The following is a 25,699-nucleotide window of genomic DNA, read 5'->3' on the forward strand; positions in this document are numbered from 1 at the left end:
TCAAGCCATCTCTTCCTCCTGTGGGAGGGAGTTCCATGGGTCTAACTGCACACTGCGAGATGGAAGGACTTTGTTTAGCACAGAGGCCAAGTTTTTATTTCTGCCTCCAGATGTTTCCATCTGGCTGCCACCTGGGCTAAGGAACGTGGCTGATTCCTCAGTCCCATCAGGGTTCCTTTGCAGGCCCTTTTCTTCCTGACTCAGTGACCCCTCCCCAAAGGAGCAAGACAAGAGTTGCAGACCTCCTGTTACTTGCAGCCTCCCTGGCTTTGCAGAGAGAAGGGGGGCAGAACCTCTTAGCCCTGGCTTGGGGATCCCCTTGCAGGAGCTGAGCAGAATCCCCACGGATCCCCCCCCCTGCAGCCCTCCAGGGTCCCTTGAGAGAGAGTTGCAAAGGGGAAGGAAAAGGGGGTCCTGCAAGGAGAGGATGAGGGGAAGACCCCCTTTTCTAGGGGTGGGGGAGAGGGATTGGGCTCCCGGGTCAAGAGAGCATCTTGTATCCCGGCACTGAAAAGACACCCTCCCGACACACACACACACTGAGAGCCAGTGTGGTGTAGTGGTTAAGAGCGGTAGTCTCGTAATCTGGGGAACCGGGTTCGAGTCTCCGCTCCTCCACCTGCAGCTGCTGGGTGACCTTGGGCCAGTCACACTTCTCTGAAGTCTCTCAGCCCCACTTGTTGTGGGGGAGGAAGGGAAAGGAGAATGTTAGCCGCTTTGAGACTCCTTAAAGGGAGTGAAAGGCGGGATATCAAATCCAAACTCTTCTTCTTCTTCTTGGTGGCATCTCCTTTCGGCAAGGGGTCAAAACATAGTTCCAACTTGAAAACCACCTCCAGGACCAGCCCCCCTCAATGGGCTTTGGACTACAACTCCCAACCGGGCCTGCCAGCAGAAGGCAGGGGGGATGGAAACTGCCGCCCAAAAGGTCCGGCCAGCTCCGGAGGCGACCCAAGGCTGCTCTCCAACGGGGCGCTGCTCCAGGCATCTGAGGTGCCCAGTTCAAGGGAGCTGGCGGGACTAAGAACCGGGGTTCCTGGATTGCAGGGGTTGGACTAGATGAGCTTGGAGTGTCCTCTTCCAGGATTCCTCATCTGGCTGCCAATGCCACAGCTGCAATGTCTCCCAAAACTGCCCCCCCTTTCACAAGGAGCTCCCCCCCCCCCCCGTGTCTTAAACTACCCTTTGACTGGCAACCATCTCCAATCTCCTTGCTGGACAATCCCAACCAAAGATGCATTAGATTCTCTGAAATCTACTCAGGAGTCCTGTAGTGATTTCATGCTCTTTATTGCAGCTTGTAAAACAGTGATTTAATGGCCCCCAAACCTCAGGCTGTTATATACATTATTTACACAATGAGTCCCGTCTGACTGGCTGATTCTGCTTCCCTCCTGGAGCCTGATTGCTCTTTTCCTGAAAGCCAATCAGTTGTTGCATTCTAGGATCCTACTTGCCTTTTGTTCTAGGATCCAAGCCTAGTACATAACCCCCCTCCCCTCTAAGTTCCCATTGCACCCAGAAGTGTAGCATTCGTAGTCGTTGAGATATGCCGGTCACCTATGTATGCGTTGTGGTCATGGGTGTCTCTCAGTAGGGGTTCCTGGTTCCGGCTCTTGTTCCAGGGCTGCCGGCTGTGACGGGGTCATTGGCTTGGACGCCGCTGGTCCACTCGGTTGTGGTTCTGGTTCCTGTGGCTGCTCGGCCTCGGTCACTTCTGGACTTCCTAGTTCTGCCTCCCTTACCCACTCCTCCTGCTCTATGGGCCTCACCCTTCTGCTATCCCCTTGGGATTCCTCTCTCCAGCCCTCCTTGCAGTTTCCCCCCCGTTTCCCCCCAGGAATCATCCGGAAGTTCAATAGTCCCAAGAAGTCTTGGAGTTCTGCCTTACCCTTAGGTGCAGGGGCATCGCAAATAGTCCTCACCTTGTCCCCGATCAGGTGGCCTTTAAGACTCCGCCAGGGTGGCGAGGACATGGCTGAGCATTGGCACCGGGGATGCATGAGCCATAAGGGCCTTGTTTATGGTACATTTGTAGTCTGCGCAGATGTGGACTGAGCCATTGGGCTTGATGGGTGTGATGATTGGGGTTTCTCGGGGGCATTAGGCACCAGCTCGAACACTCCTTGCTCCACAAGCCAGTCTAATTCCTTGTCAATGTGGGGTTTTGAGGGTGAACAGGACCTGGTGGGCCTTGAACCTGATGGGTCGTATGGCAGGGTCTAGTTGTAGGCCAACGGGGGGCAGTATATCACCCCAATGCCCCATCGAAAACCTCTGAAAACACTTTGCACATGGTGTCCACATCCACGCGGGAGCTGGTGCGGTTCACCCCGGTGATGGCTAACCCCAGTGGCCCAAACCACGCCAACCCCAGTAAGCTAACGTAGCACTCCCTGACCACGATCAAGTCCAACCGCCGCTTCCGCCCTCGATATATTGTACATTGAAGGTTCCCACCCCCATCGTGGGGACCTTGCATTTATGGAAGTCTCAAGGAGGGTGAATGGGGCTGGCCAATCTTGGAGCCGCCACTGGGACACAATTTCCTTAATGTCCATGCCAAAATTATGGACAGGGTTGAGCCTGTATCACGCTCCAGGCGGCATGGGGCTGCCTCTATCTGTGCCTCGATGTACATTTTTTCCGCATTATAATGAGGCAACTGGTATACCTGACAGTCTGTGATCTCCGTCGAGTTGCCTTGGTGTGTCAGACCACGGGGCCCGGGACTCTTTTTTTTATAAATAATATTTATTAAGAGTTTTAAAATTACAGAATAAAAAAAAAAAGAATTAAACAAATCAATATAATACAATACAAAAACAAAAACACTACATAAAACATTGAATTAACAAAACAAAACAAAAACCATTAACACTTCCGATATTTTCAATCTTAACTTTCATTCACTTGTTTCATTGACTTCCTCACGCCTCCCTTTTTGTATTCCACTTCAATTTACTATTTCAGCAATTCCTTTCCATCTTCCTCTATTTTCTGTCCTGTAATTAATCTTAACATGTTCTAACCTTGTTTTTTCCCTTTAATACATTAACAATCTATCTGTACCTAATTCCATATAACATTTCTGCCACAGCCATATAACTTCATTCCACCATTTTTCTAAAGCTCATTAATTTTACAATATTTCTGTAAATAATCTTCTGTAAATAATTTTTTTTCCAATCTTCTTCCACCGACTCTTCTCCCTGGTCTCGGATTCTGCCAGTCATTTCCGCCAGTTCCATATAGTCCATCACCTTCATCTGCCATTCTTCCCGGGTGGGTAAATCTTGTGTCTTCCAATACTTCGCGATGAGTATTCTTGCTGCTGTTGTCGCATACATAAAGAAACTTCTGTCCTTCTTTGGCACCAATTGGCTGACCATGCCCAGGAGAAAGGCCTCTGGTTTCTTCAGGAAGGCATATTTAAATACCTTTTTCATTTCATTATAAATCATCTCTCAGAATGTCTTAATCCTTGGGCATGTCCACCAGAGGTGAAAGAATGTACTTTCAGTCTCATTACATTTCCAACATTTATTTTTGGGCAAATGATAAATTTTTGCAAGCTTGACTGGTGTCATGTACCACCTGTAAATCATTTTCATTAAATTCTCTCTTAGGGCATTACATGCCGTGAATTTCATATCCGTGGTCCATAACTGTTCCCAGTCAGCCATCATAATATTATGTCCAACATCTTGTGCCCATTTTATCATAGCAGATTTCACCGTTTCATCCTGAGTGTTCCATTTCAACAGCAAGTTATACATTCTTGACAAATTCTTAATTTTGGGATCTAGCAATTCTGTTTCCAATTTTGATTTCTCCACCTGGAAGCCAACTTTTTTGTCCAAATTATATGCCTCCATTATTTGGTAATAATGGAGCCAATCTCGCACTTTGTTTTTTAATTTTTCAAAGCTCTGCAATTTTACTGTCTCCATCTTGTTCCAAAATTTCTCAATATTTCGGCCATTTGGCCTCCATATTGAGTTTTTTCTGTGCCTTCGCTTCCATTGGTGGCAACCATCTTGGGGTTTTATTTTCTAACAAATCCTTATATCTTATCCAAACATTAAACAATGCTTTTCTGACAATATGGTTTTTAAACACTTCATGTACTTTTACCTTATCATACCACAGATATGCATGCCAACCAAATACGTTGTTAAAGCCTTCTAAATCCAATATATCAGTGTTTTCAAGAAGCAGCCATTCTTTCAGCCAGCAAAATGCAGCAGATTCATAGTAAAGTTTAAGGTCTGGCAGGGCAGATCCACCTTTTTCTTTAGCATCAGTTAATATCTTAAATTTTATTCGAGGCTTCTTGCCCTGCCAGACAAATCTGGAAATATCTCTCTGCCACTTCTTGAAACAGTCCATCTTATCTATAATTTGCAATGTTTGAAACAAGAACAACATCCTTGGCAATACATTCATTTTTATCACAGCAATTCGGCCTAGCAGTGATAGCTTCAAATTTGACCATATTTCTAAATCTTTTTTCACTTCAGTCAACATTTTTCATAATTATCTTTAAACAAGTTAGCATTCCTAGCAGTCATATTAACCCCTAAATATTTCACTTTCTTAACCAACATTAGTCCTGTCTCTTCCTGGAACTTCTCTCTCTCATTCACAGTTAAATTTTTCTCTAGAACCTTAGTTTTCGTCTTGTTCAACTTAAAACCTGCTACCTGACCAAATTCTTGAATCAATTCCAGTACCCTTTTGGTACTAGATTCTGGCTCTTGCAAAGTCAATACTAAATCGTCAGCAAATGCTTTCAATTTGTACTGTTTAGCTCCCACTTGTATGCCTTTAACCAATTGGTCCTTTCTAATCATATTTAACAAAACTTCCAGGACCGATATAAAAAGCAATGGAGAGATTGGGCAACCTTGTCGTGTTCTGTCAGGGAACTGACATCGGAGCGAGAGGTGGAGGCAAGGCTCTCAAGCGATGCAGGAGAGGGGCCCAGCAGAGGGGAAGGAAATCAGCGCAACACCAGTAGAGAAGGGAGGGAGATGGAGGATCCGGAGAGGGGTCTCCAAGACTCTTCGCCCGAAACTAGTGGGGAAAGCACGGGCACACCTCTGCCCACTCCTTCCCTGCGCAGAAGATTTCCGCGCAGGGAGAGTAGGCGGAGACTTGGCGTCAAACAACTTCTTTGCTGGAAGAGGTTCAAGAAACGCCCACTGACGGATTCTGCAAGCGACTGAACGGCCACGGAGTGAAGGGCTGTCAGCCGAGGCAAGGTTAACCAGGCAATCTAGCCAGCAGTGACGGCAACTTACGCACAAGTAACCCCTTACAACCATTACAGCAATCCGTCAGTCTCTGACGTTGCTTGTGCACTGGCAGGAGACCATGAGTCAGACTGGAGGAGCCGGCGCCACGGAGCAAGCAGCTGGAGTGCAAAATCTGGTGGAGAGGAACCGAGATTTGGAACAGCATGTGGCTCTACTGACGGCGCGGCTGGAAGAAAGGCGAGCTCAGGATGCACAGGTCAGACCCACCCCCGTGGCAAGGAAGGTGCCAGGACTGGTACACAAGTTTGGGGGGAAGCCCCAGGACTATAACGCGTTCCGAACGGAAATAGAGTACGCTTTGGAACTGCAGCATGATGACTTTGCTGATGACAGGGAGAGGGTGGCATACATCGTGGGGCATCTGCAGGATGGGGCGCGTGAATGGGTCAGGCTCCTAATGGCTACGCAGAATGCTGCCTTGAAGGACCTTCGGAAATTCTTTCAGGCTTTGGACGCGATGTATTCCAGCCAAGTGGAACAAAGTGTGACCAGACGGGAACTGATGGGGTGCAAGCGGGGAAGCCTATCAGCTAGAGACTACTGGTCGCGTTTTGCGATGTTGATACACCGGCTGGGGTGGGATCTTGATTCTGGACCCATTCAAATGCTGTTTGAGGAGGGGTTGTCCCTGACCATGAAGGACAAGCTTTCCCGCGCGCCCCGCCTGCAATCAATGGATGAACTGACTAAAGCCGTGCTTGCGATTGGACTGAGACAGGAAGTGCGCGCTTTGGAGAAGCGGGAGGGGAGAGGAGAACGTTGCCATGACTACCGCATTCCTGAAATGCCAAGGCAGCCTTCCCAGCCAGTTGAGCTAATGGAAATCGATGGAACGCGCGCGCACGCGCGAGGTTTCAAACTCCAGTGAAGGGAGGGAAAGGATTGGAAAAGCACCAAGAAGTGTTTCCTCTGCCAACGGCCAGGACATTTTGCCAGGGCCTGTCCACAAAGAAAGGCTTGGCAAGGGATGGTGGGAGCCGCTGGTGGTGAGGAGGAGGGGGAAGAGGAGAAGGTGCAGGGAAACGCCAACGCTTGGCTGCCCATTGGGGGGCACAGCAGCCAGGCCAGCAACTAATAGAAGTGCCCCGACCAGACCCCCCCAAGGCAGCAATAGCCATAGAGGTGGTGCTAGAACTCCTAAATGGACACCCAGTCAAGGTGAAGAGACTGCTGGATTCAGGCAGCTCCTGCAATTTCTTCAGCAAGGACTTCCCTCTAGAGCACCAACTCCACCTACTGCCCCTGGATTTCCCCCTCCAAGTCACAACGATAGATGGCAGGGAACTGCTGGGAGGGGAGGTGACGCATCAGACCCACCAATGAGAATGAGGGTTTCCAGGCACACGGAGACCATTGCCTTTCATGTGGCCACACTAGCGGGACCCCCAATAATAGGCATGAGCTGGCTGGCACTACATGATCCAGTAGTGGCTTGGCACCAGCGGACGGTCACCTTTGGGTCAAGCTCACTGTTTGGAACACTGTCTAGGGGGGAAACGCCAAGGATGGCGGTGGCCAGGGTGGCGGGAAAGGCAGTGAAGCCAAGAGGGGGGTGCCAGCACAGTATGCTGACCTGCAGGAGGTCTTCAGTGAGAAGGAGGCGGACAGGCTACCACCCCATAGGCCCTTTGACTGCCAAATCAACTTACTCCCAGGGGCTCAGCTGCCGGTGGGTAAGCTGTATGCCATGTCGGACCGGGAGATGCAGGAGTTGTGGGACTTTATTGACAAGAACCTGAAAAGAGGTTTCATAAGAGAATCAAAGGCGGTGGGGGGCAGTCCAGTGTTCTTTGTGGACAAAAAAAACCACTAATCAGCCCAGATTAGTCGTAGATTACCAGGGGTTAAACCTTGTATCAGAACCCGTGACCTTTCCAATGCCCAGAATTAATGACATTTTAACACGGGTGAGGAAGGGGAAAGTCTTTACCAAGCTGGACCTCAGAGGAGTGTACAATTTGATTAGGATGAGGGAGGGGGATGAATGGAAAACCACCATGTTCACCCCCCTGGGGGCCTTTGAGTACCTAATTATGCTATTTGGATTACAGTCAGGCTCCGCCTGTTTTCAAGCTTCCATGCACCACGTGTTGGGTTCCCTGCTGTACAAGAACTGCGTAGCCTTTCTGGACGACGTCCTAATCTATTCGGGCAATGAGAAACAGCATGTCAAGGACGTCAGGGAAGTGCTAAAGAGACTACAGAAGCACCAGTTGTGGGTCAAGCTGGAGAAGTGCCAATTTCATGCCAGAGAAGTTGAATTTCTGGGGTACAAGTTGTCGGACAAAGGCCTAGCTATGGACCCCAGCAAGGTGCAGGCGGTGCTGGAATGGAAGACCCCCAAAACACGGAAGGATGTGCAGAGGTTCCTTGGGTTCAGCAACTTCTACTGGAAGTTCATCAAGAACTTCGCCCACTTGACCGCACCCATCACGGATTGTCTCAGTAGCAAAAAGAAGTTCGTCTGGACAGAAAGTGCCCAACAGTCCTTCGAAAGACTGAAGAAGGCGTTCGCTTCGGAGGAGCAACTCCTGCACGTGGACCTGCAGAAGCCAATGAGGCTGGAGACTGACGCATCAGACCGGGCCATCGGAGCGGTGTTGTTGCAGCCAGGGGCCCAGCAGAGCTGGAGACCGTGCGCCTTTTTCTCGAGGAAGCTGAGCAAGTTGGAACAAAACTACACGGTGTATGATCGCAATTTATGCAGCCTTTCGGCAATGGAGACATCTGCTAATAGGGGCATAGCACAAGATCCAGGTGTGCACGGATCACAAGAACTTGGAGTACTGGAGAACTGCTCGAGTTCTCAACCAGAGACAGATCCAATGGGCACAGGAGTTCTCCAAGTTCTTCTTCGAGATCCGGTACGTGCCGGGAGAGGAAAACGTAAGAGCAGACGCTCTATCCCGGAAGCCGGAGTACACGGAAGGAGGGACCGCCGGAAGTCAGACACGTATTCCCAGAGAACCGATGGGTGTGTGGGGGAGCGTTGGTTGGGAAACAAGAACTAGCCGAGCTGATTCGCAACGACGAATTCGCTCAAACAAGAATCAGGGAACTCCGGGAAGCGAGGGAAAACCAGGCAGGTTTTGAGGAAAGAGAAGCGCTACTGTACTACAAGGGGGCGATGTACGTACCAGGGGAGACCTTGAGGGGAAGGGTGCTCAAACAGCTCCACGACAACCCAACAGCGGGGCACTTTGGTCAACACAAAACCATGTTGCTGGTCACCAGGCAGTTCTGGTGGCCAAAGGTAAGGGAAGATGTACGAGAGTATGTACGGGGGTGCAACCGCTGCCAAAGGGCTAAAGGGGAGAGGGCTGCCCCCGCAGGGTTGCTGGAACCCTTACCCACGCCGGGAAGACCCTGGGAGGTGGTATCCATAGATTTTATGACAGATTTGCCCAAGTCTAGAGGGAAGACAGCAGTCATGGTGGTAGTGGATCTGCTAACCAAAATGTGCCATTTCATAGCTTGCTCGCATGCAGTAACGGCAGAGGAAACAGCCAGGTTGTTTGTTGATCACATCTTCAGGCTGCATGGGGCTCCCTCAAGGGTCATCTCAGATCGTGGGAAACAATTTACCTCGCGGTTCTGGCAGAAGCTCATGAACTTGCTGCAGGTGGAGGTGGGATTCTCGACGGCGAGACACCCGGAAACCAACGGGCAAGCAGAGAGAGCGAACAGTATTTTACAGCAATACCTACGCTGCTACGTCAACGAGAGACAGAACGATTGGGTAGAGAGACTAGCGCTGGCTGAATTTGCGTACAATAACGCTGAGCATGTGTCTATGGGAATGAGCCCGTTCATGGCCAATTATGGGTGTCACCCCAGGGCCTTCCCGGGGAGGGGGGAGGAAGAGTGGAGCGTGCCTGCGGCAGAGCAGTTTGTGGAAGAAATGGAGGCCCTGCACCAGCAACTTAAGATGAACTTGGAAAGGGCCAAGGAAGTTTACAAGAGGCAAGCAGACAAGTGCCGCCGGGAAGGGGAGACCATAAGGGTGGGAGACCGGGTGTGGTTGTCTACCCAAGGGCTACCCTTTAAGGGAGGGTGCAAGAAGCTACGGCCAAAGAGGCTGGGACCCTTTGAGGTAACGCAGCAAGTGAACCCCGTGGCATTCAAGCTCAAGTTGCCAGACAGCATGAAAATACACCCGGTGTTTCATAGGTCCCTACTCTCACCGTACAGGGGGGAACGGAGTCCTCGGGGGATGGCGACAGCTCCTTCCGGGGATTCCCTGCATCGTCGGCTGAAGAAGGAGACGAAGTTATGTCACAGGGTCGGGTCGGGGGTGGAGGGGGTCCTCGGGGGGAGGTGGATGTCAAGGAACTGACATCGGAGCGAGAGGTGGAGGCAAGGCTCTCGAGCGATGCAGGAGAGGGGCCCAGCAGAGAGGAAGGAAATCAGCGCAACACCAGTAGAGAAGGGAGGGAGATGGAGGATTCGGAGAGGGGTCTCCAAGACTCTTCGCCCGAAACTAGTGGGGAAAGCACGGGCACACCTCTGCCCACTCCTTCACTGCGCAGAAGATTTCCGCGCAGGGAGAGTAGGCGGAGACTTGGCATCAAACAACTTCTTTGCTGGAAGAGGTTCAAGAAACGTCCACTGACAGATTCTGCAAGCGACTGAACGGCCACGGAGTGAAGGGCTGTCAGCCGAGGCAAGGTTAACCAGGCAATCTAGCCAGCAGTGATGGCAACTTACGCACAAGTAACCCCTTACAACCATTACATGTTCCTTTCTCAATCTTAAACTCTTCTGTCACTACATTGTTCACAATTAATTTTGCCTTTTGTTCTGAATAAATTGCACCTATACCATTTTCAAAACCTTGACCTACCCCCATCCCCTGTAGATTCTTCTTCATAAAACTCCAAGAGATGTTGTCAAAGGCCTTCTCTGTGTCCACAAAAATCAAAACTGCCTTAGTATTAATATTCACTTGTAATTTTTCTAAAATATTATATTTCTCGTGTTATCAGACAAATGTCTGCCCGGGAGAAAGCCTGCTTGGTCTTTATGAATTTCTTCTATTAACACCTTTTTTAATCTTTTAGCCAAAATATCTGCAAAAAATTTGTAGTCCACGTTAAGCAGCGATATGGGGCGGTAGTTCTTAAGCTGTGTCTTTTCAGTCTCTGTTTTCGGTATAAGTGTAATGTAAGCTTCCTTCCACGACTCTGGTGCCCTTTTCCCCTCCAATATTTGGTTACAGACTTCCTTCAATGGTTGTATTAACCATTCTCTCAAAGTTCTGTAATATCTTGAAGTCAAACCATCCGGTCCTGGAGATTTACCTAATTGCATGTTCTGGATGGCCCCTTCCACTTCCTGATCTGTTATTTTATAGTTCAACATTAGCTGGTTTTCCTGAGAGATTTTGTGTAGTCCATTTATTTTCAAAAATCAACCAATGTCCATTTCTTTCTCCTCCTGTGTATAAAGTTGTTTAAAATACCTCTGGAAACACTTCCTAATCTCCACTGGGTGCTGGATATTATTTCCTTCCACTTCCAAATTCGTAAGAGTATTAACTTTTTGTCTTTTTTTTCATTTGCCAAGCCAGCAATTTCCCACATTTATTTGCAGATTCAAATGTTTTTTGTCTCATCTGTTTGATCTTCCATTCTATTTCCTGATTCGTCAATTTCATATATTGTACTTGATATAACTTTATCTCTTTCAGGATCTCCTGTGATTTTGGTTTTGTTCTCAACTTCTTCTCACCTTCCTTTATTTTTTCCAAAATTTTATCCTTTTTTTCATTTTGGGTTCTCTTCTTAATTACATTCTGTTGTATCAGAAATCCTCTCATGACCGCCTTGCTTGCATCCCAGATTACTCTTTTTTCCACTGTTGTGTTCATATTTGTCTGAAAGTAGTCTCTCAAGGTTTTTTGGGCCTTCTTGATCACTTCTTCGCTCCTAAACAAAGTGTCATTCATCCTCCAACTGAAGGAACCAATTGGCATCAATTTCATTTCCATCTTCACTGCATTATGATCAGAGCAAGTCTTGGGGCAAATCTCCACTTTACTGGTCTTCGGAACCAATCCTCTAGTTACCCAAATCTGGTCAATTCTTGTCCATGTCATTTTGGCCTCGGAGAAGAAAGTTCCCTCTCTTCCCAGAGGGTTCTTCATTCTCCAAATATCAACTAAGTCCATATTTTCAGTTATGTCAAAAAAAGTTTTTGGTAGTCTACCATCTTTGGTGACTACCTGTCTCTGGGCCTTATCCATATTTGTAGACACCACTCCATTCATGTCTCCCATCAAAATCATATTATAGTCCATATAGTCCAACAGAGTTTCATGTAGTTTCTTTAAAAATTCCGATTTTCCTTCATTTGGTGCATAGATGCCTACTATCAAGAATTTCTCTCCTTGTGATTGAATTTCAATTGCAACAAATCTTCCTTGGTCATCTTTAAATATAAATTTTGGTGATAGGCTCTCTTTTGCATAGAGGACTACTCCTCTTTTTTTGACTTTATCTGATGAGATAAATTCATGACCCAATCTTTTATTACTCAATATCTTCCTGTGTAGCCTTGTCACATGTGTTTCTTGTAGGCAAATCAAGTCCAATTGGTTTTTTTTAATAAATGAAAGACTCTCCGCCTCTTTTCCGGGGAGTTAAGTCCATTAACATTCCAGCTCAACACTTGCAGCGCCATAGTGTAATTACTCTGATTTTCCTCCAACTGCCCCCAATGCTTGCTCTTCTTCTGTTGGTAATATTGACGGCAGGTTCACTGGGGGGGTCCAGTCCAAAAGATAATGCTGCTATCTCCACTATTCCTTTATTTAGTGATCTTCTGTCCAATGCTCTTTGCTCAAGTCCTCTATCTGGCGATTTCCTATTAGATGCTCTTGGCTCTTTTCCAGCTTCCTTCTGCAGGTCTTCTTTGTATTTATCCAAAAACTTTACCTTGTTTTCTACTGATCTTATTTTGATTTTCCTTCCTTTGAAACTGAAGGATAAACCTTGGGGAAACTCCCACCTAAATTTGATTTCGTTTTTTCTCAGCAGGACAACCAAATCTCCGTAATTAGGCCTAAGATCCAGAAGATATTTCGGGACGTCTTTAAAAATTTCCACCCTTGACTGTTGAACTTCTAAATTCTTCCGATAGTGCCAACCCAAAATTTTATCTCTCTTCTTTAGTTTGAAGGGTAATCAAGCAATCTCTTATTCTATTTTTCTCTTTTTTCCCTCCTCTTCCAAGTCTAAAGGCCCTCACAATTTTAAAGACCTCTTGATCCAAATCCACGTCCCAAAAATCAGCAAATTCCTGCATAAGAAAGTCTATCAAACTTTCCTTCTCCAATTCAGGTAAAGCCCTGTTCCTCAAGTTCGTCTGTTTTTCTTTAAGTTCAATCATAGAAGGGGGCCTGGGACTCTTGGGTCGGCCATCTGGTTCGAGGCGTTGGGCAGGGCAGGCACGGCACACCCAGGCAATGTGTCCCACTTTTCTGCACTGTCGGCATTCTGCATTGCGGAAATGGCAAGTCCTCTGCTCATGGCTCTCCCTGCAACTTGCGCACTTCCCGTCTTCCGGATGAGGCTGTCGTGGTGGGTGTGCAGCTTATGTGCGCTGCTGCACTCAGTGCACATCCTCCCGGTCAGATTCTGAGTTGTCTGAGGGTTCTGAGGGTTTCTCCCCTGTATGTATTTTGTGATGGGCAGTGAGACTTTCTTTCCTGGTGAAGCTCTTTCCACATTCTACGCACTGATAGGGTTTTCCCCCTGTATAAATTCTACGATGGGAAGTGAGATCATGGCTGTGACTGAGGCTCTTTCCACACTCCAAGCAGTGATATGGTTTTTCCCCTGTATGAATCCTTTGATGGGAAGTGAGATGGGAACTGACTGAAGCTCTTTTCACATTCCAGACACTGATAGGGGTTTTCCCATGTATGAATACTTTGATGGGATGTGAAGCTTATTTTCCAGGTGAAGCTCTTTCCACATTCCACGCACTGATAGGGTTCTCCCCTTTATGAATCCTTTGATGGGAAGTGAGATGGGAGCCCTGACTGAAGCTCTTTCCACATTCCATGCACTGATAGGGTTTCTCCCCTGTATGAATCCTTTGATGGGAAGTGAGATGGGCCCTCTGAATGAAGCTCTTTCCACATTCCATGCACTGATAGGGTTTCTCCCCTGTATGAATCCTTTGATGGGAAGTGAGATGGTCTCTCCGATTGAAGCTCTTTGTACATTCTACGCACTGATAGGGTTTTCCCCCTATATGAATCCTTTGATGGGAAGTGAGATCGTGGCTGTGACTGAAGTTCTTTCCACACTCCAAGCAGTGATATGGTTTCTCACCTATATGAATTCTACGATGGGAAGTGAGATCGGAGCTCTTCCTGAAGCTCTTTCCACATTCCATGCACTGATAGGGTTTCTCCCCTGTATGAATCCTTTGATGGGAAGTGAGTTCGGACCTCGTCCTGAAGCTCTTTCCACATTCCAGGCACTGATAGGGTTTCTCCCCTGTATGAATCTTTTGATGGGAAGTGAGATGGGCCCTTTGATTGAAGCTTTTTCCACATTCCAGACACTGATAGGGTTTCTCCCCTGTATGAATCCTTTGATGGGAAGTGAGATGGGCACTCCGATTGAAGCTCTTCCCACATTCTACGCACTGATAAGCTTTTCCTCCTGCATGAATCCTTTGATGGGAAGTGAGATCGTGGCTGTTACTGAAGCAGTGATATGGTTTCTCCCCTGTATGAATTCTACGATGGCAAGTGAGATTGTGGCTTTGACTGAAGCTCTTTCCACACTCCAAGCAGTGATATGGTTTCTCCCCTGTATGAACCCTTTGATGGGAAGTGAGATGGGAGCTCTGACTGAAGCTCTTTCCACATTCCATGCACTGATAGGGTTTCTCCCCTGTATGAATCCTTTGATGGAAAGTGAGGTGGGCTCTCCGATTGAAGCTCTTTCCACATTCCACGCACTGATATGGTTTTTCCCCTGTATGAATTCTACGATGGGAAGTGAGATCATGGCTGTGACTGAAGCTCCTTCCACACTCCAAGCAGTGATATGGTTTCTCCCCAGTATGAATCCTTTGATGGGAAGTGAGATGGGAGCTCTGACTGAAGCTCTTTCCACATTCCACACACTGATAGGGTTTCTCCCCTGTATGAATCCTTTGATGGGAAGTGAGATCGGCACTCCGAATGAAGCTCTTTCCACATTCCACGCACTGAAAGGGTTTCTCCCCTGTATGAATTCTGCGGTGGTAAGTGAGATGGGCACTCCGAGTGAAGCTCTTTCCACATTCCACACACTGATACGGTTGTTCCTCTGTATGAATTCTACGATGGCAAGTGAGATCGTAGCTTTGACTGAAGCTCTTTCCACACTCCAAGCAGTGATATGGTTTCTCCCCTGTATGAATCCTTTGATGGGAAGTGAGATTGTGGCTTTGACTGAAGCTCTTTCCACACTCCAAGCAGTGATATGGTTTCTCCCCTGTATGAATCCTTTGATGGGCAGTGAGATGGGAGCCCTGACTGAAGCTCTTTCCACATTCCACGCACTGATAGGGTTTCTCCCCTGTATGAATTCTACGATGGGAAGTGAGATCGTTGCTGCTACTGAAGCTCTTTCCACATTCCAAGCACTGATAGGGTTTCTTCTCAAGCGGATTTCTTTGATGGGAAGTGGAATGGGAGCTCTGACTGAAGCCCTCTCCACAGTCTGAATCCTGATATGGCTCCTCCACTGTGTGGATTTCGTTGTAGTCTCCCTTGTTCTTCATTTCCAATTCATCACCACCTGAAACTAAGAGGCAAACAGATTAGAGTCTCAGGAAGAAGTGCAGTCCCAAATTATGGAACAATGCTACTTAATGCTTGGGACAGAGGAAGAACTGAAGGGAGTTAGATGTTATAATGTTCCTTTTGTTAGGTAAAAATGTCTAGTTTCGTATACAAATCAAGTTGAATATTATATGTTTTCTCTCTCTAGTTTTTAAAAGTATAGCTTAACCTGATAACGTCATTTTGTTCAAATTTAAATATGGATCTGTACTATATTCATAAATAAAATGTGCTTTTATTATTATTTAAAGGTGGCCAAAGCGGGAAAGTTCCCTGTCCAAAATTAAGATATACAGTGGTACCTCGGGTTACATATGCTTCAGGTTACAGATTCTGCTAACTCAGAAATAATGCTTCAGTTTAAAAACTTTGCTTCAGTATAAGAACAGAAATCATGTCCTGGTGGCACAGCGGCAGCAGCAGGAGACCCCATTAGCTAAAGTGGTGCTTCAGGTTAAAAACAGTTTCAGGTTAAGAACGGACAATATGCAGTAATAAATCTAAACAAATTGTAAGAGCTTGAGAAATATTTGGGAACATTGACTCTGGACTGACTTGGTCATAGCTACCTTGTGGTAGGGGAATGAACTTCTGTGTGCTGAAAAACACATTTTGTATATTGAACAAATGTGTGTAGCAGCTGCCAAATTTAAATTTCTTTAGTGGCTAAAAATCTAATGATGATGTGCATCACCTTAAACCAATTTGGATGTTTTCTTAAATTCTCGACATCACAGAATGCAGCAGAAACTTGTCATATCAGTATTATTATTATTATTATTATTATTATTATTAAAGTTTCCTTACACTGGTATCTCAGGTTACATACGCTTCAGGTTACAGACTCCGCTAACCTAGAAATAGCACCACAGGTTAAGAACTTTGCTTCAGGATGAGAACAGACATCGTGCTCTGGCAGCGCAGCAGCAGCAAGAGGCCCTATTAGCTAAAGTGGGGCTTCAGGTTAAGAACAGTTTCAGGTTAAGAATGGACCTACGGAATGAATTAAGTTCTTAACCCGAAGTACGACTGCACTTAAATGTTACATTATTGTGAGAAGTTACAGGGGAAGAGGCAGGGGGCCTTCTCGATAGGGGAACCCACCCTGTGGAACGCCCTCTCAACATATGTCAAGGAAATATCTATGCAACATTTAGAGGACTTCTGAAGGCACCTCTGTATTGGGAAGTTTTTAATGTTTGATGTTTTATTATGTTTTTCTATTTGTTGGCTAGGGCCACTCAGTCAGATGGGCAGGGTAAAAATAATAAAATTATCATTATTGTTACTACAGGGTTCACTGCCTGAGATTCAAAAAGCCTGGCTCTGTTTTGGGATGGAGTTTGTTTGGTTCAGTTGTGGAATCTGTGCCATCTCCAATATCAAGCGACTCTTTGGTCAACCAGAGAGAGACAGAAGCAAGAGCAAAAGCAGGAAACTTGACTGAAGCTACTTCAACACCTCAAATCACTCTGAATCCTACATTTAAGAAGGCCTGGGCAGTTCAGACAGCCTGATCGTGGTTTTAAACGGCAGAACTGGAGGAAGAATATTCACAGGGAAAACAATCAATAGCCATCCCTCCAAGGTTTGCTGTGGGAGTGTTAACATCCCAGGTGCTGCGGGTGGTGCTGTTGAGCCCCATCGAAATATCAGAGGTTCGTCACATAGAGAGATGTCTTGATTTACAAAACAGATAGGATGATCCAATAAGGAGCCTTACCGAGAGAGTCCAAGATCCCACGATTCTCCTCCATGACCTCCTGATGCAGAGCTCTCTGGTCAGGATCCAGCAACGCCCACTCCTCGTCTGTGAAATGGACAGCCACATCTTCAAAGCAGACTGGACCCTAACAGAACAGGAAAAAGGCTGTCCTCTTAGAGAACATTCCCTTGGCTCTGTTGTTTTCTACAGCGGCCAGACCCCTCTCTGCCTTCCTCATCCCTCTCTCCTGCTGCAGCTTCTGCCTCGGAGTCTGGGCTGCTCTCTGCCCCAGACTCCCTCTGCTCCCTCTCCAGCTTCAGACACCTCCTCCTCCTCCTCCCAGTCGGCTCCCTCTTCTCTGGCTCCTCCCACCATTCCTCTGCATCCAACTGTGTCCAGCCAGTCTGCATCCAAGCAGTCCTTCCCCACAAGGCTCCTTCCCCCTACCTGATCTGGGTCCACAGCTGCTGCCTCCCCTCCACCACCATGAAAAGATGAAGGAGCAGGTCTTGGTGGCATCATTCCGTCACCTGGGAGAGACCAAGGTAAGTAGAAACCGTGAGCGCCTGATTCTCTCAGAGGTGAAACAGTGCATCTCTAAGTACAGGTGGGGCTTCCTCAAAGTCTCCCCTGCTAGCTTCCGGTTTCGCTCTGCTTTAATGGAGGCAGCGGGAGATCGTTGGCAAAGGAAAAACAAGGATGATTGAGGGTAATTCTCCTTGCAAGTTTCCCCCAGGGACAGGGGGGAATGGGCTTCACTCCCAGTTCGTCTTGGTACCTGCCTCCAGCTTCGGCATGGATTGCGGGAGGCAGGGAGGCGCTGAGTGCAAAAGCCCTTCGCCTTCCGAAAACCCTCCTTCGCTGCCATTAAGAAGCAGAGGTTCTCCTGTCAATTAGAGCTCAATTTGGACTAATGTACAGGCGTTGCTGGAAGAGATGAGATCATAAACTGCGGAACTGAACCAGCTGCAAGGTCTTTAAGGTTTGAATTTGAGAGTAGACTTCATTTGGTGCAAAAGACGTGGGGTGTGTGTGTGGAGCCTATGGCTTCTTTATACGAAGTTTTCTTCTCTACATTAATGACTTAGCAACCCACCATTGAATGCTAGTTCAAATTATATACGTACAGGTGTGCAGGGATGAAACTGGATTACAGATATGGAATATAACATCAAATGGAACTGCGCGTGGGGAAAAAAAGGAAAAAGGGAGGGAAGCTCTATTTTACAAAAGGTTTACGATGGAAAATTAGAGCTGACTCTTCCCCATCCTTCATTGTATACAGACTGAACTGATTAATGCTAAAAGGACTTGGAATTTAATCTAATTGGATAAATGCAAATTTATCTTAGGCCAGACAGAGGGATGTAAGGAATCTGAAAGTTGTGAGGGAGCTGATAAGGTTCATTACTGAGTCATTTGGAATTCTGACCGATCCCTCTCTTGCCCAGGCGGAGAAGAAAAATGGTGAAAACTGATTATTTATTGGGACTGTGTGATTTTTGCAGCTGCTGTTAAAGTTGCCAAACAACGAAGCACAGGACAGAGCGATGTAGAATGTCTGAAACCACAATGGGATATTAGCTCCACCCAAGGAATGATGGAGAACAGCAACAACCAGGAAAAGATAGACAGAACATTTTACAAGGACAGGAAGAGATATCACAAACAGAAAGATTGCCACACACAGGAAGAGTAAGGATATCACTGGAGTGCCTCACTTGTAGTTTTATATATTATTTGATGTTTCCATACGAATGAAAGTCATTAATACTGCAGTTCTTGTATAAAGGATTGTTATCTTGACAGGAGGGTAATTGAAAATAATAAGATTTTGGAATGGAGAAATCAAGAAAATCATCAAACAATCGGTTTTAGCATGCGGGGGGCCACCTATATTATATAATTTTGTATCTTAAAGATTGGTATTACTAATTGTATTGTAATTTCGCATTGTTATAATGAGGCTATTATTGGACTGTAATTGTAAACTAATCAAATTACTATCATAAACGTCTCCCCTGCTGAGTACATTTGGACATTTGTATCCATTTCATATATTAGTTGTGCAAAAATACATCTCCCCCCCCCCCGAGCTCTGGGCTCCAGGTGTCTTCCCCCAAAAGATGCAAAGAAATCACAGATTAGTTTCAAAACCAAGAGAATGTGACAAAACGGGGGAGAAAACACTCCTTCCTCCTTACCCAGAGGCCTCACTCTGGCGTCCAACGGAGTCTTCTCTGCCTCCGAAGAATCAAGACCCATTTCTGCCCAAAGATCCTTCCTCTGAAAGAGCAACAAGGATTCAAAACAGAGAATGGGGAGAAGGGTTAGAAAAGGAATGGCAGAGGCAAGCGCTTTCGGGGGACAGAGGTGAAAGCCATTTCCTGCTTCTGCTAGGCTGGTGTCTGGGGTTGGCTGCCAGGACCATGAAACATTGGTCCTCAAGGATCTTCACTGGCTCCCAGAACGTTTCCCAGCACAATTCAAAGTGTTGGTGCTGAACCTTAAAGCCCTCAACGGCCTCAAAGGCCCACTATACCCAAAGGAGCGTCTCCATGAACTGAGGTCCAGTTCCGAGGGTCTTCTGCTGATTCCCTCCCTGTGATAAGTGAAGTTACAGGGAACCAGGCAGAAGACCTTCTCCACAGTGGCCCCCACCCTGGGGAATGCCCTCCCATCAGGCGAGAAGGAGATAAGAAAATGCATAACTTTTAGAAGACATCTGATGTCGTCTTATGCTTTTATATGTGCTGGAAAACACATGGGTGTAGGATTAATAATAATAATATGAAGAAGAAGAAGAAGAAGAAGAAGAAGAAGAAGAAGAAGAAGAAGAAGATCTGTTCCTAGATGCTTTCCAAAAAAGGATGGGCCATTAGGAAATGATTTGGGAATACTCTCCCTCCTCTTTGGAGCCCTTTGGGAGTATCCAGAGGAAAGTCTCTCTCACCTGCCACTCTGCCTGCTTCCTCTCCTCTGCCTGACTCAGGAGGAAACCTTCGGCCAGAGCCACCGCCTGGGAACTGGTCTCCGCTCCACATTCCCTCACCCAGCTCTCCATCTCCGGAGGAAGGACAGCCAGGAACTGCTCCAAGATCACCAGGTCCAACATCTGAGCTTTCGTGTGCCTTTCTGGCTTCAGCCACTGATGGTCAAGGTGGCAGAATTGGCTGCAAACCTCTCGGGGTCCTTTGGCCTCCTGGTAGCAGAACTGCCTGAGCTGCTGGCTCTGCACCTCTGAGCAAGGGGTGTCCTCCTGACCCGGGTTCTTCCGCACAGAGTTTTCCCAGAATCCCCCACTGCTCCCCGTTTCCATGGCATGGCCTCCTCCTGCTTCAGGGCCAGCTGAGTCTTGCTCATCCATCTGGGCTCTCTGGAAGAGGAGGAGAATGTTTCCTGAGGAAGCGTGGATGAGTCTTGCTAGGAACCAGGGCTGGCTTGCACCACAGCTCAGACTCCAAGCTGTCTGGGGGGGAAAGGGGGAGGGAGAAGTCATAACTGTGAGTGACAAGTGAGTGTAATCTAGAGCCAAGGCAACAGTGGGGGTCCCTCCCAACCCCACTTCATAGTCCAGAGCTTCGCCCCAACCCAGCCATATCTGCTTGGGTGGCTTGGTGAGCAGCAGGGCCCATGTCTAGCTCCAGCCACCGTCCCTTTGGCACAGACAGGATGTGGCCATGGGACTTCCTGCTCTGGATCCGAGGGGAAGGTGGCAAGGCCCTCTGGGTGGAACTGCCCTGGAAGACACCTCGGAAACTGGACTTTCCATCAAATAAAGAATTAGGGAGGGGAAATGGCCGACACACAGAGATTTATGAATAGAGAGAGAAGGGAAGCTTCATGGTATTTCCCTCTTAATATACTTCTCCCTCACAATTATGTCCCTCTTAATATACTTCTCCCTCATAATAATGTCCCTCTTAATATACTTCTCTCTCATAATAATGTCCCTCTTAATATACTTCTCCCTCACAATTAGGTCCCTCTTAATATACTTCTTCCTCATAATAATGTCCCTCTTAATATACTTCTTCCTCATAATAATGTCCCTCTTATTGTACTTCTCCCTCACAATTATGTCCCTCCTAATGTCCTTCTCCCTCACAATTATGTCCCTCCTAATATACTTCTCGCTCATAATAATGTCCCTCTTAATATACTTCTCTCTCATAATAATGTCCCTCTTAATATACTTTTCTCTCATAATAATGTCCCTCTTAATATACTTTTCTCTCATAATAATGTCCCTCTTAATATACTTTTCTCTCATAATAATGTCCCTCTTAATATACTTCTCTCTCATAATAATGTCCCTCTTAATATACTTCTCTCTCATAATAATGTCCCTCTTAATATACTTCTCTCTCATAATAATGTCCCTCTTAATATACTTCTCCCTCACAATTAGGTCCCTCTTAATATACTTCTTCCTCATAATAATGTCCCTCTTAATATACTTCTTCCTCATAATAATGTCCCTCTTATTGTACTTCTCCCTCACAATTATGTCCCTCCTAATGTCCTTCTCCCTCACAATTATGTCCCTCCTAATATACTTCTCGCTCATAATAATGTCCCTCTTAATATACTTCTCTCTCATAATAATGTCCCTCTTAATATACTTTTCTCTCATAATAATGTCCCTCTTAATATACTTCTCTCTCATAATAATGTCCCTCTTAATATACTTCTCTCTCATAATAATGTCCCTCTTAATATACTTCTCTCTCATAATAATGTCCCTCTTAATATACTTCTCCCTCACAATTATGTCCCTCTTAATATACTTCTCCCTCACAATTATGTCCCTCTTAATATACTTCTCTCTCAGAATAATGTCCCTCTTAATACACTTCTCCCTCACAATTAGGTCCCTCCAAATTTCTTTCTCCCTCACTCCTGTCTTCCAGTCCCGCCCCACCTCCCTGGCCAGGGGCCTGAGCTCCCTCTGGCTCCCTCCCGGACCCCCAGCCTCTCTTCCCTCCCCTTCCCGCCTCCCGGGGCAGGGAGTTCCCCAGGCTTCCCCCGAGAGGAGACCCACCAGAGCCCGGCAGGCGAAGGCGAGGCCGCTCTGGCCGGAAGGGACGTCAGAGGGGAGGAGGAGGGGGAGGAGCGGCCCGCCTTCCTTCCCTGTCCTCTCTAGGAAGCCAGCTCGTGCCCCTTAACCCTTCTCTCTCCCTGCGGAGGAGATCGGGGCGTCGCGCAGGCGCAGAGCTTCCCCTTCCGGGGGGGGGGGGCAGGGAGGAAGCAGGACCCAGAACCCGGGACTGTGCGCGTGTGCGTGTGAAGGGGGAACCCGTGTCCGGGAGGAGGAGCCCGTCTCCCTGCCTGGGGCTGCGAAGGGGCGTCTGGGCGGGGGAGAGGGGGGGTCTCTGGGGGGCCAGAGGGGGGATCCGGGGGGGCGAGTCTCTCTTGGGGGCCCCTTGGGGGTCTGCGGGGCAGAGAGCCCTGTCCCAGCAAGAGGGGGTCCCGGGGGGGCTGGAGGGGGGAGACATTGCCAGACATAGCTGGGGGGGGGCCATTCTGTGTTGTCCCATCTGCTGCTTTGTGTCTGTATTTCAGCCATAAATGTATGTTCTTGGTGGAGTCACATTGGAAGCAACACAGGAGCAGCCAAGGGGGTTTTCCTAGGAAGCCTTTTATTCCCCCTCCGGTGACATTGTTAGAAGTTTGTGGGTGCCCAAGCCCCGTAAAATACCTCAAGTTCATAAATGTTGGAATTGGGTTGCCAACACCGGGTGCCAGACCCGTGTGGATTAAACGGTGTGCTTGTTGTTTAGTCGTTTAGTCGTGTCTGACTCTTCGTGACCCCCTGGACCAGAGCAGGCCAGGCCCTCCTGTCTTCCACTGCCTCCCGCAGTTTGGTCAGACTCATGTTTGTAGCTTCGAAGACACTATCCAACCATCTCGTCCTCTGTCGTCCCCTTCTCCTTGTGCCCTCCATCTTTCCCAACATCAGGGTCTTTTCCAGGGAGTCTTCTCTTCTCATGAGGTGGCCAAAGTATTGGAGCCTCAGCTTCACGATCTGTCCTTCCAAAAACGGTGTGCTAGACACTTCCAATCCTCTGGAATCAGCATGTCTTCAAAGCTCCTTCAACCAGACAAGTTTGCCCTGAAGTGAGAGGCTGGGGTCATGGGCTGTTCAGAGAACAAAGGGACTCGGTAGGAGAGGCTAGACGAAAGGGTTTTCCATTTTTCGAGGCGCTTCGCAAGACGAATTTCCCTATGGACCCGTGTGGATTAAACGGTGTGTTTGACGCTCCTCACAGCTCCTTCAACCAGGCAAGGAAGGGCGCCTGGATCCAGAATTGGCCCCCACAGTCACTGAGGGCCTCATGGTTGAAACCGGGTTTAGGGAAGACAGTCTTACTCGGCTACGAGGGACGCCAGAGAAGAAGGGTTGCCATGTGTCCTCTTTTCCCAGGACACGTCCTCTTTTTCAGGGGTAAAATTTCTGTCCAGGTGGATTTCTTTGTCAAAATGTCTCTGGCCAGACGTTCTGGAGGAGACATAACTGGGGGTGGAAGACTTGCGTTCCTCTTCTCTTCTCCTGCCCCCCCTCAGCAAAACATCTCACAGCTTCTCTAGCCTACCTATAGTAGGAGTATTGAAAGTGAGAGTCATCATCGCCTCCTCGTTTTTGCTCCTCACAATCTGCCCACCCTCCCAGAGAAGGGCAACCAAGGAGATGAAGACTCCGTCCTCTTCCTTCTGTGACGGCAGGTTGCTCTTGCTCCTTGTCCGCCTTCCAAAATGAAGAACAGAATCCTAAAGTTGGAAGGGACCCCAAGGTCCATCTAGGCCAGGGGAGGCAACCTAAGGCCTGGGGGCCGGATGTGGCCCAATCGCCTTCTCAATCCGGCCCCCGGATGGTCCGGGAATCAGCGTCTTTTTACATGAGTAGAATGTGTCCTGTTACTTAAAATGCATCACTGGGTTCTTTGTGGGGCATAGGAATTTGTTCATTCCCCCCCAAAAATATAGTCCAGCCCCCCACAAGGTCTGAGGGACGGTGGACCGGCCCCCGGCTGGAAAAGCTTGCTGACCCCGGATCTAGGGCTGTTTCTAAATGTCCCAACGCTGCCTGGCACTGGTCCCTCCAAATGCTCTTCTCTGGCTGCTCTTTCTTCACCCAGTCATGTCAAGGAGCAGCATGGGGGCTAAAAGGAGGAAGAAATGGAGGACAATATCCCTGTCCCCCCAGAAAAGCTCTTCTTTCTCTTTTTGTGGAGGGTCCAGGCCCCTCTTGAAGGACCTTTGCCTTGCTCCAAACAGGTTGTATATTTCCACCCCTTGGGACAGGACCAAAATATTTGACTTGCCTCGTTTTGAAGCTTTGACCATTAGGCCTGCACACCATCAGCTTTTGCAGTGGTACCTCGGGTTAAGTACTTAATTCGCTCTGGAGGTCCATTTGTAACCTGAAACTGTTCTGGGGCCTCCTGAAACTGTTCATGTGCCGCCGGAACATGATTTCTGTTCTCATCCTGAAGCAAAGTTCTTAACCCGAGGTACTATTTCTGGGTTAGCGGAGTCTGTAACCTGAAGCGTCTGTAACCCGAGGTACCACTGTACATACTTTACATTTGCTGAGGCAAAATCTCCACCCCCAACCTTGCTTGCGGCAGTTCTGCCCTCGCCTTAATCTCCTCCATTTTTAAAGGAAACCTCTCTTTTTCATGGGCCATCTTGGCCTCCCTGTCTCTTTCTTCTTGGGCTCATCTCTCTCTCTCTCTCTCTCTCTCTCTCTCAGCCTGTATCTCTGCTAGATGAAGGGCAGCTGCCATTCTGGCCTCTTCTCTCTCTTTCTCTGCTTCAACCTTAGACAATTCCAATCTTAGCCTCATCATCTCTAATTCAATATATTAGGATTCTCCTCAGACGCAGCAGCTGGGTCATCCTGAGTCTCTTTGGCTTGGTGCTTGCTGGTCATTTTCTGACAGGAATTTTCTCTCTTTTTAATCAAAGAACTTCACTCCTTTATTAAAGTGGTTGTTCTGTGTTTCTGTGTGGGATTTAACTTCGTATCCCGGCTCTTTCCCCCCGGCACCCTTGGGCCCGCCCTTCAGGCTTGTCGTTTTGAGACCCCACTTCCTCCCTGGGTTCCTTTTTCTGGAAGGGACTGAGCATTACTGCTCCCCCTAAGTCTCCTTTGATTTCATCTCCCAGGTAGAGACTTCAGTTACTGTTTTCAGCCTAAATGAGCAGGAACCGCTTGAAACCATTGCTCTAAACTGATGAGCTGTTTGAGCTCACCTAACTTTCCTCCCATCTGTCCAGAGCTTTGTCAATTCGGCTTCCCAGTTGGGCCGAAGTCTCTCCTGGTTTCCTTTTAATTTCACCAAAGGCTTTTTGGCTTTGTTCTGCAGTCAGTCCAAAGCGCACTTTCACTCTCTCTTTAAATGTGAGGGAATCAGAGGTTTCATCCTCTCTGAGATCGGAGTATATTTCACTCAAAATTCCACTTATCTGTGGGTGTAAGTGCAGCACCCAGTTTTCCTCATGAATGTTTAAGTCTGCCAATCCGCTCAAAACTAAATAGGATCTGTGTGGGTTTTAACTTCATATCCCACCTCTGCCAACAATTAATATGCGAAGACGCAGGGGCTCTTCCCCCCCCCGGCACCCTTGGGCCCGTTCTCTCTCTTAAATATAGTGCACCCACCTCACAGAACACAATTTCCACAAATGCCCTCCAACTACCTCAGATTATCTTGTGGGGGACTTGCGTGAGGTTGTCGTCATTTAGTCATTTAGTCGTGTCCGACTCTTTGTGACCCCCTGGACCAGAGCACGCCAGGCCCTTCTGTCTTCCACTGCCTC

At 47.7% G+C, this 25,699-nt stretch overlaps 2 protein-coding genes and 1 long non-coding RNA gene across 8 annotated transcripts in view; 1 reads left to right on the forward strand and 2 right to left on the reverse strand.

Moving 5' to 3' along the window:
• LOC307221138 (uncharacterized protein) overlaps nt 1-21,979 on the reverse strand; it is a 71,283-nt gene extending 49,304 nt beyond the window's left edge. The window contains exon 1 of the mRNA XM_079985437.1: nt 21,918-21,979. The gene's annotated coding sequence lies outside the window, so the exon portion shown is untranslated. The remainder of the gene's footprint in view (nt 1-21,917) is intronic.
• The window catches only part of LOC307221400, a 35,545-nt gene continuing 10,628 nt past the window's right edge, over nt 783-25,699 (forward strand). The window contains exons 1-2 of the long non-coding RNA XR_013841370.1: nt 783-2,707; nt 12,702-13,077. This is a non-coding gene — a long non-coding RNA (uncharacterized lncRNA). The remainder of the gene's footprint in view (nt 2,708-12,701; nt 13,078-25,699) is intronic.
• The window catches only part of LOC307221078 (uncharacterized protein), a gene marked incomplete at its 5' end in the record, with an annotated part of 67,497 nt that continues 54,752 nt past the window's right edge, over nt 12,955-25,699 (reverse strand). For all 6 annotated transcript variants that reach the window (XM_079985281.1, XM_079985286.1, XM_079985285.1 and 3 more), the window contains 2 exons: nt 12,955-13,029; nt 13,196-14,943. In XM_079985281.1, coding sequence (XP_079841407.1) covers nt 13,272-14,943 — 1,672 coding nt within the window. In that variant the 3' untranslated portion in view covers nt 12,955-13,029; nt 13,196-13,271. The remainder of the gene's footprint in view (nt 13,030-13,195; nt 14,944-25,699) is intronic.

This window comes from Podarcis cretensis, assembly GCF_951804945.1.
Source record: "Podarcis cretensis genome assembly, chromosome: 8".
Lineage (NCBI taxonomy): Eukaryota > Metazoa > Chordata > Lepidosauria > Squamata > Lacertidae > Podarcis > Podarcis cretensis.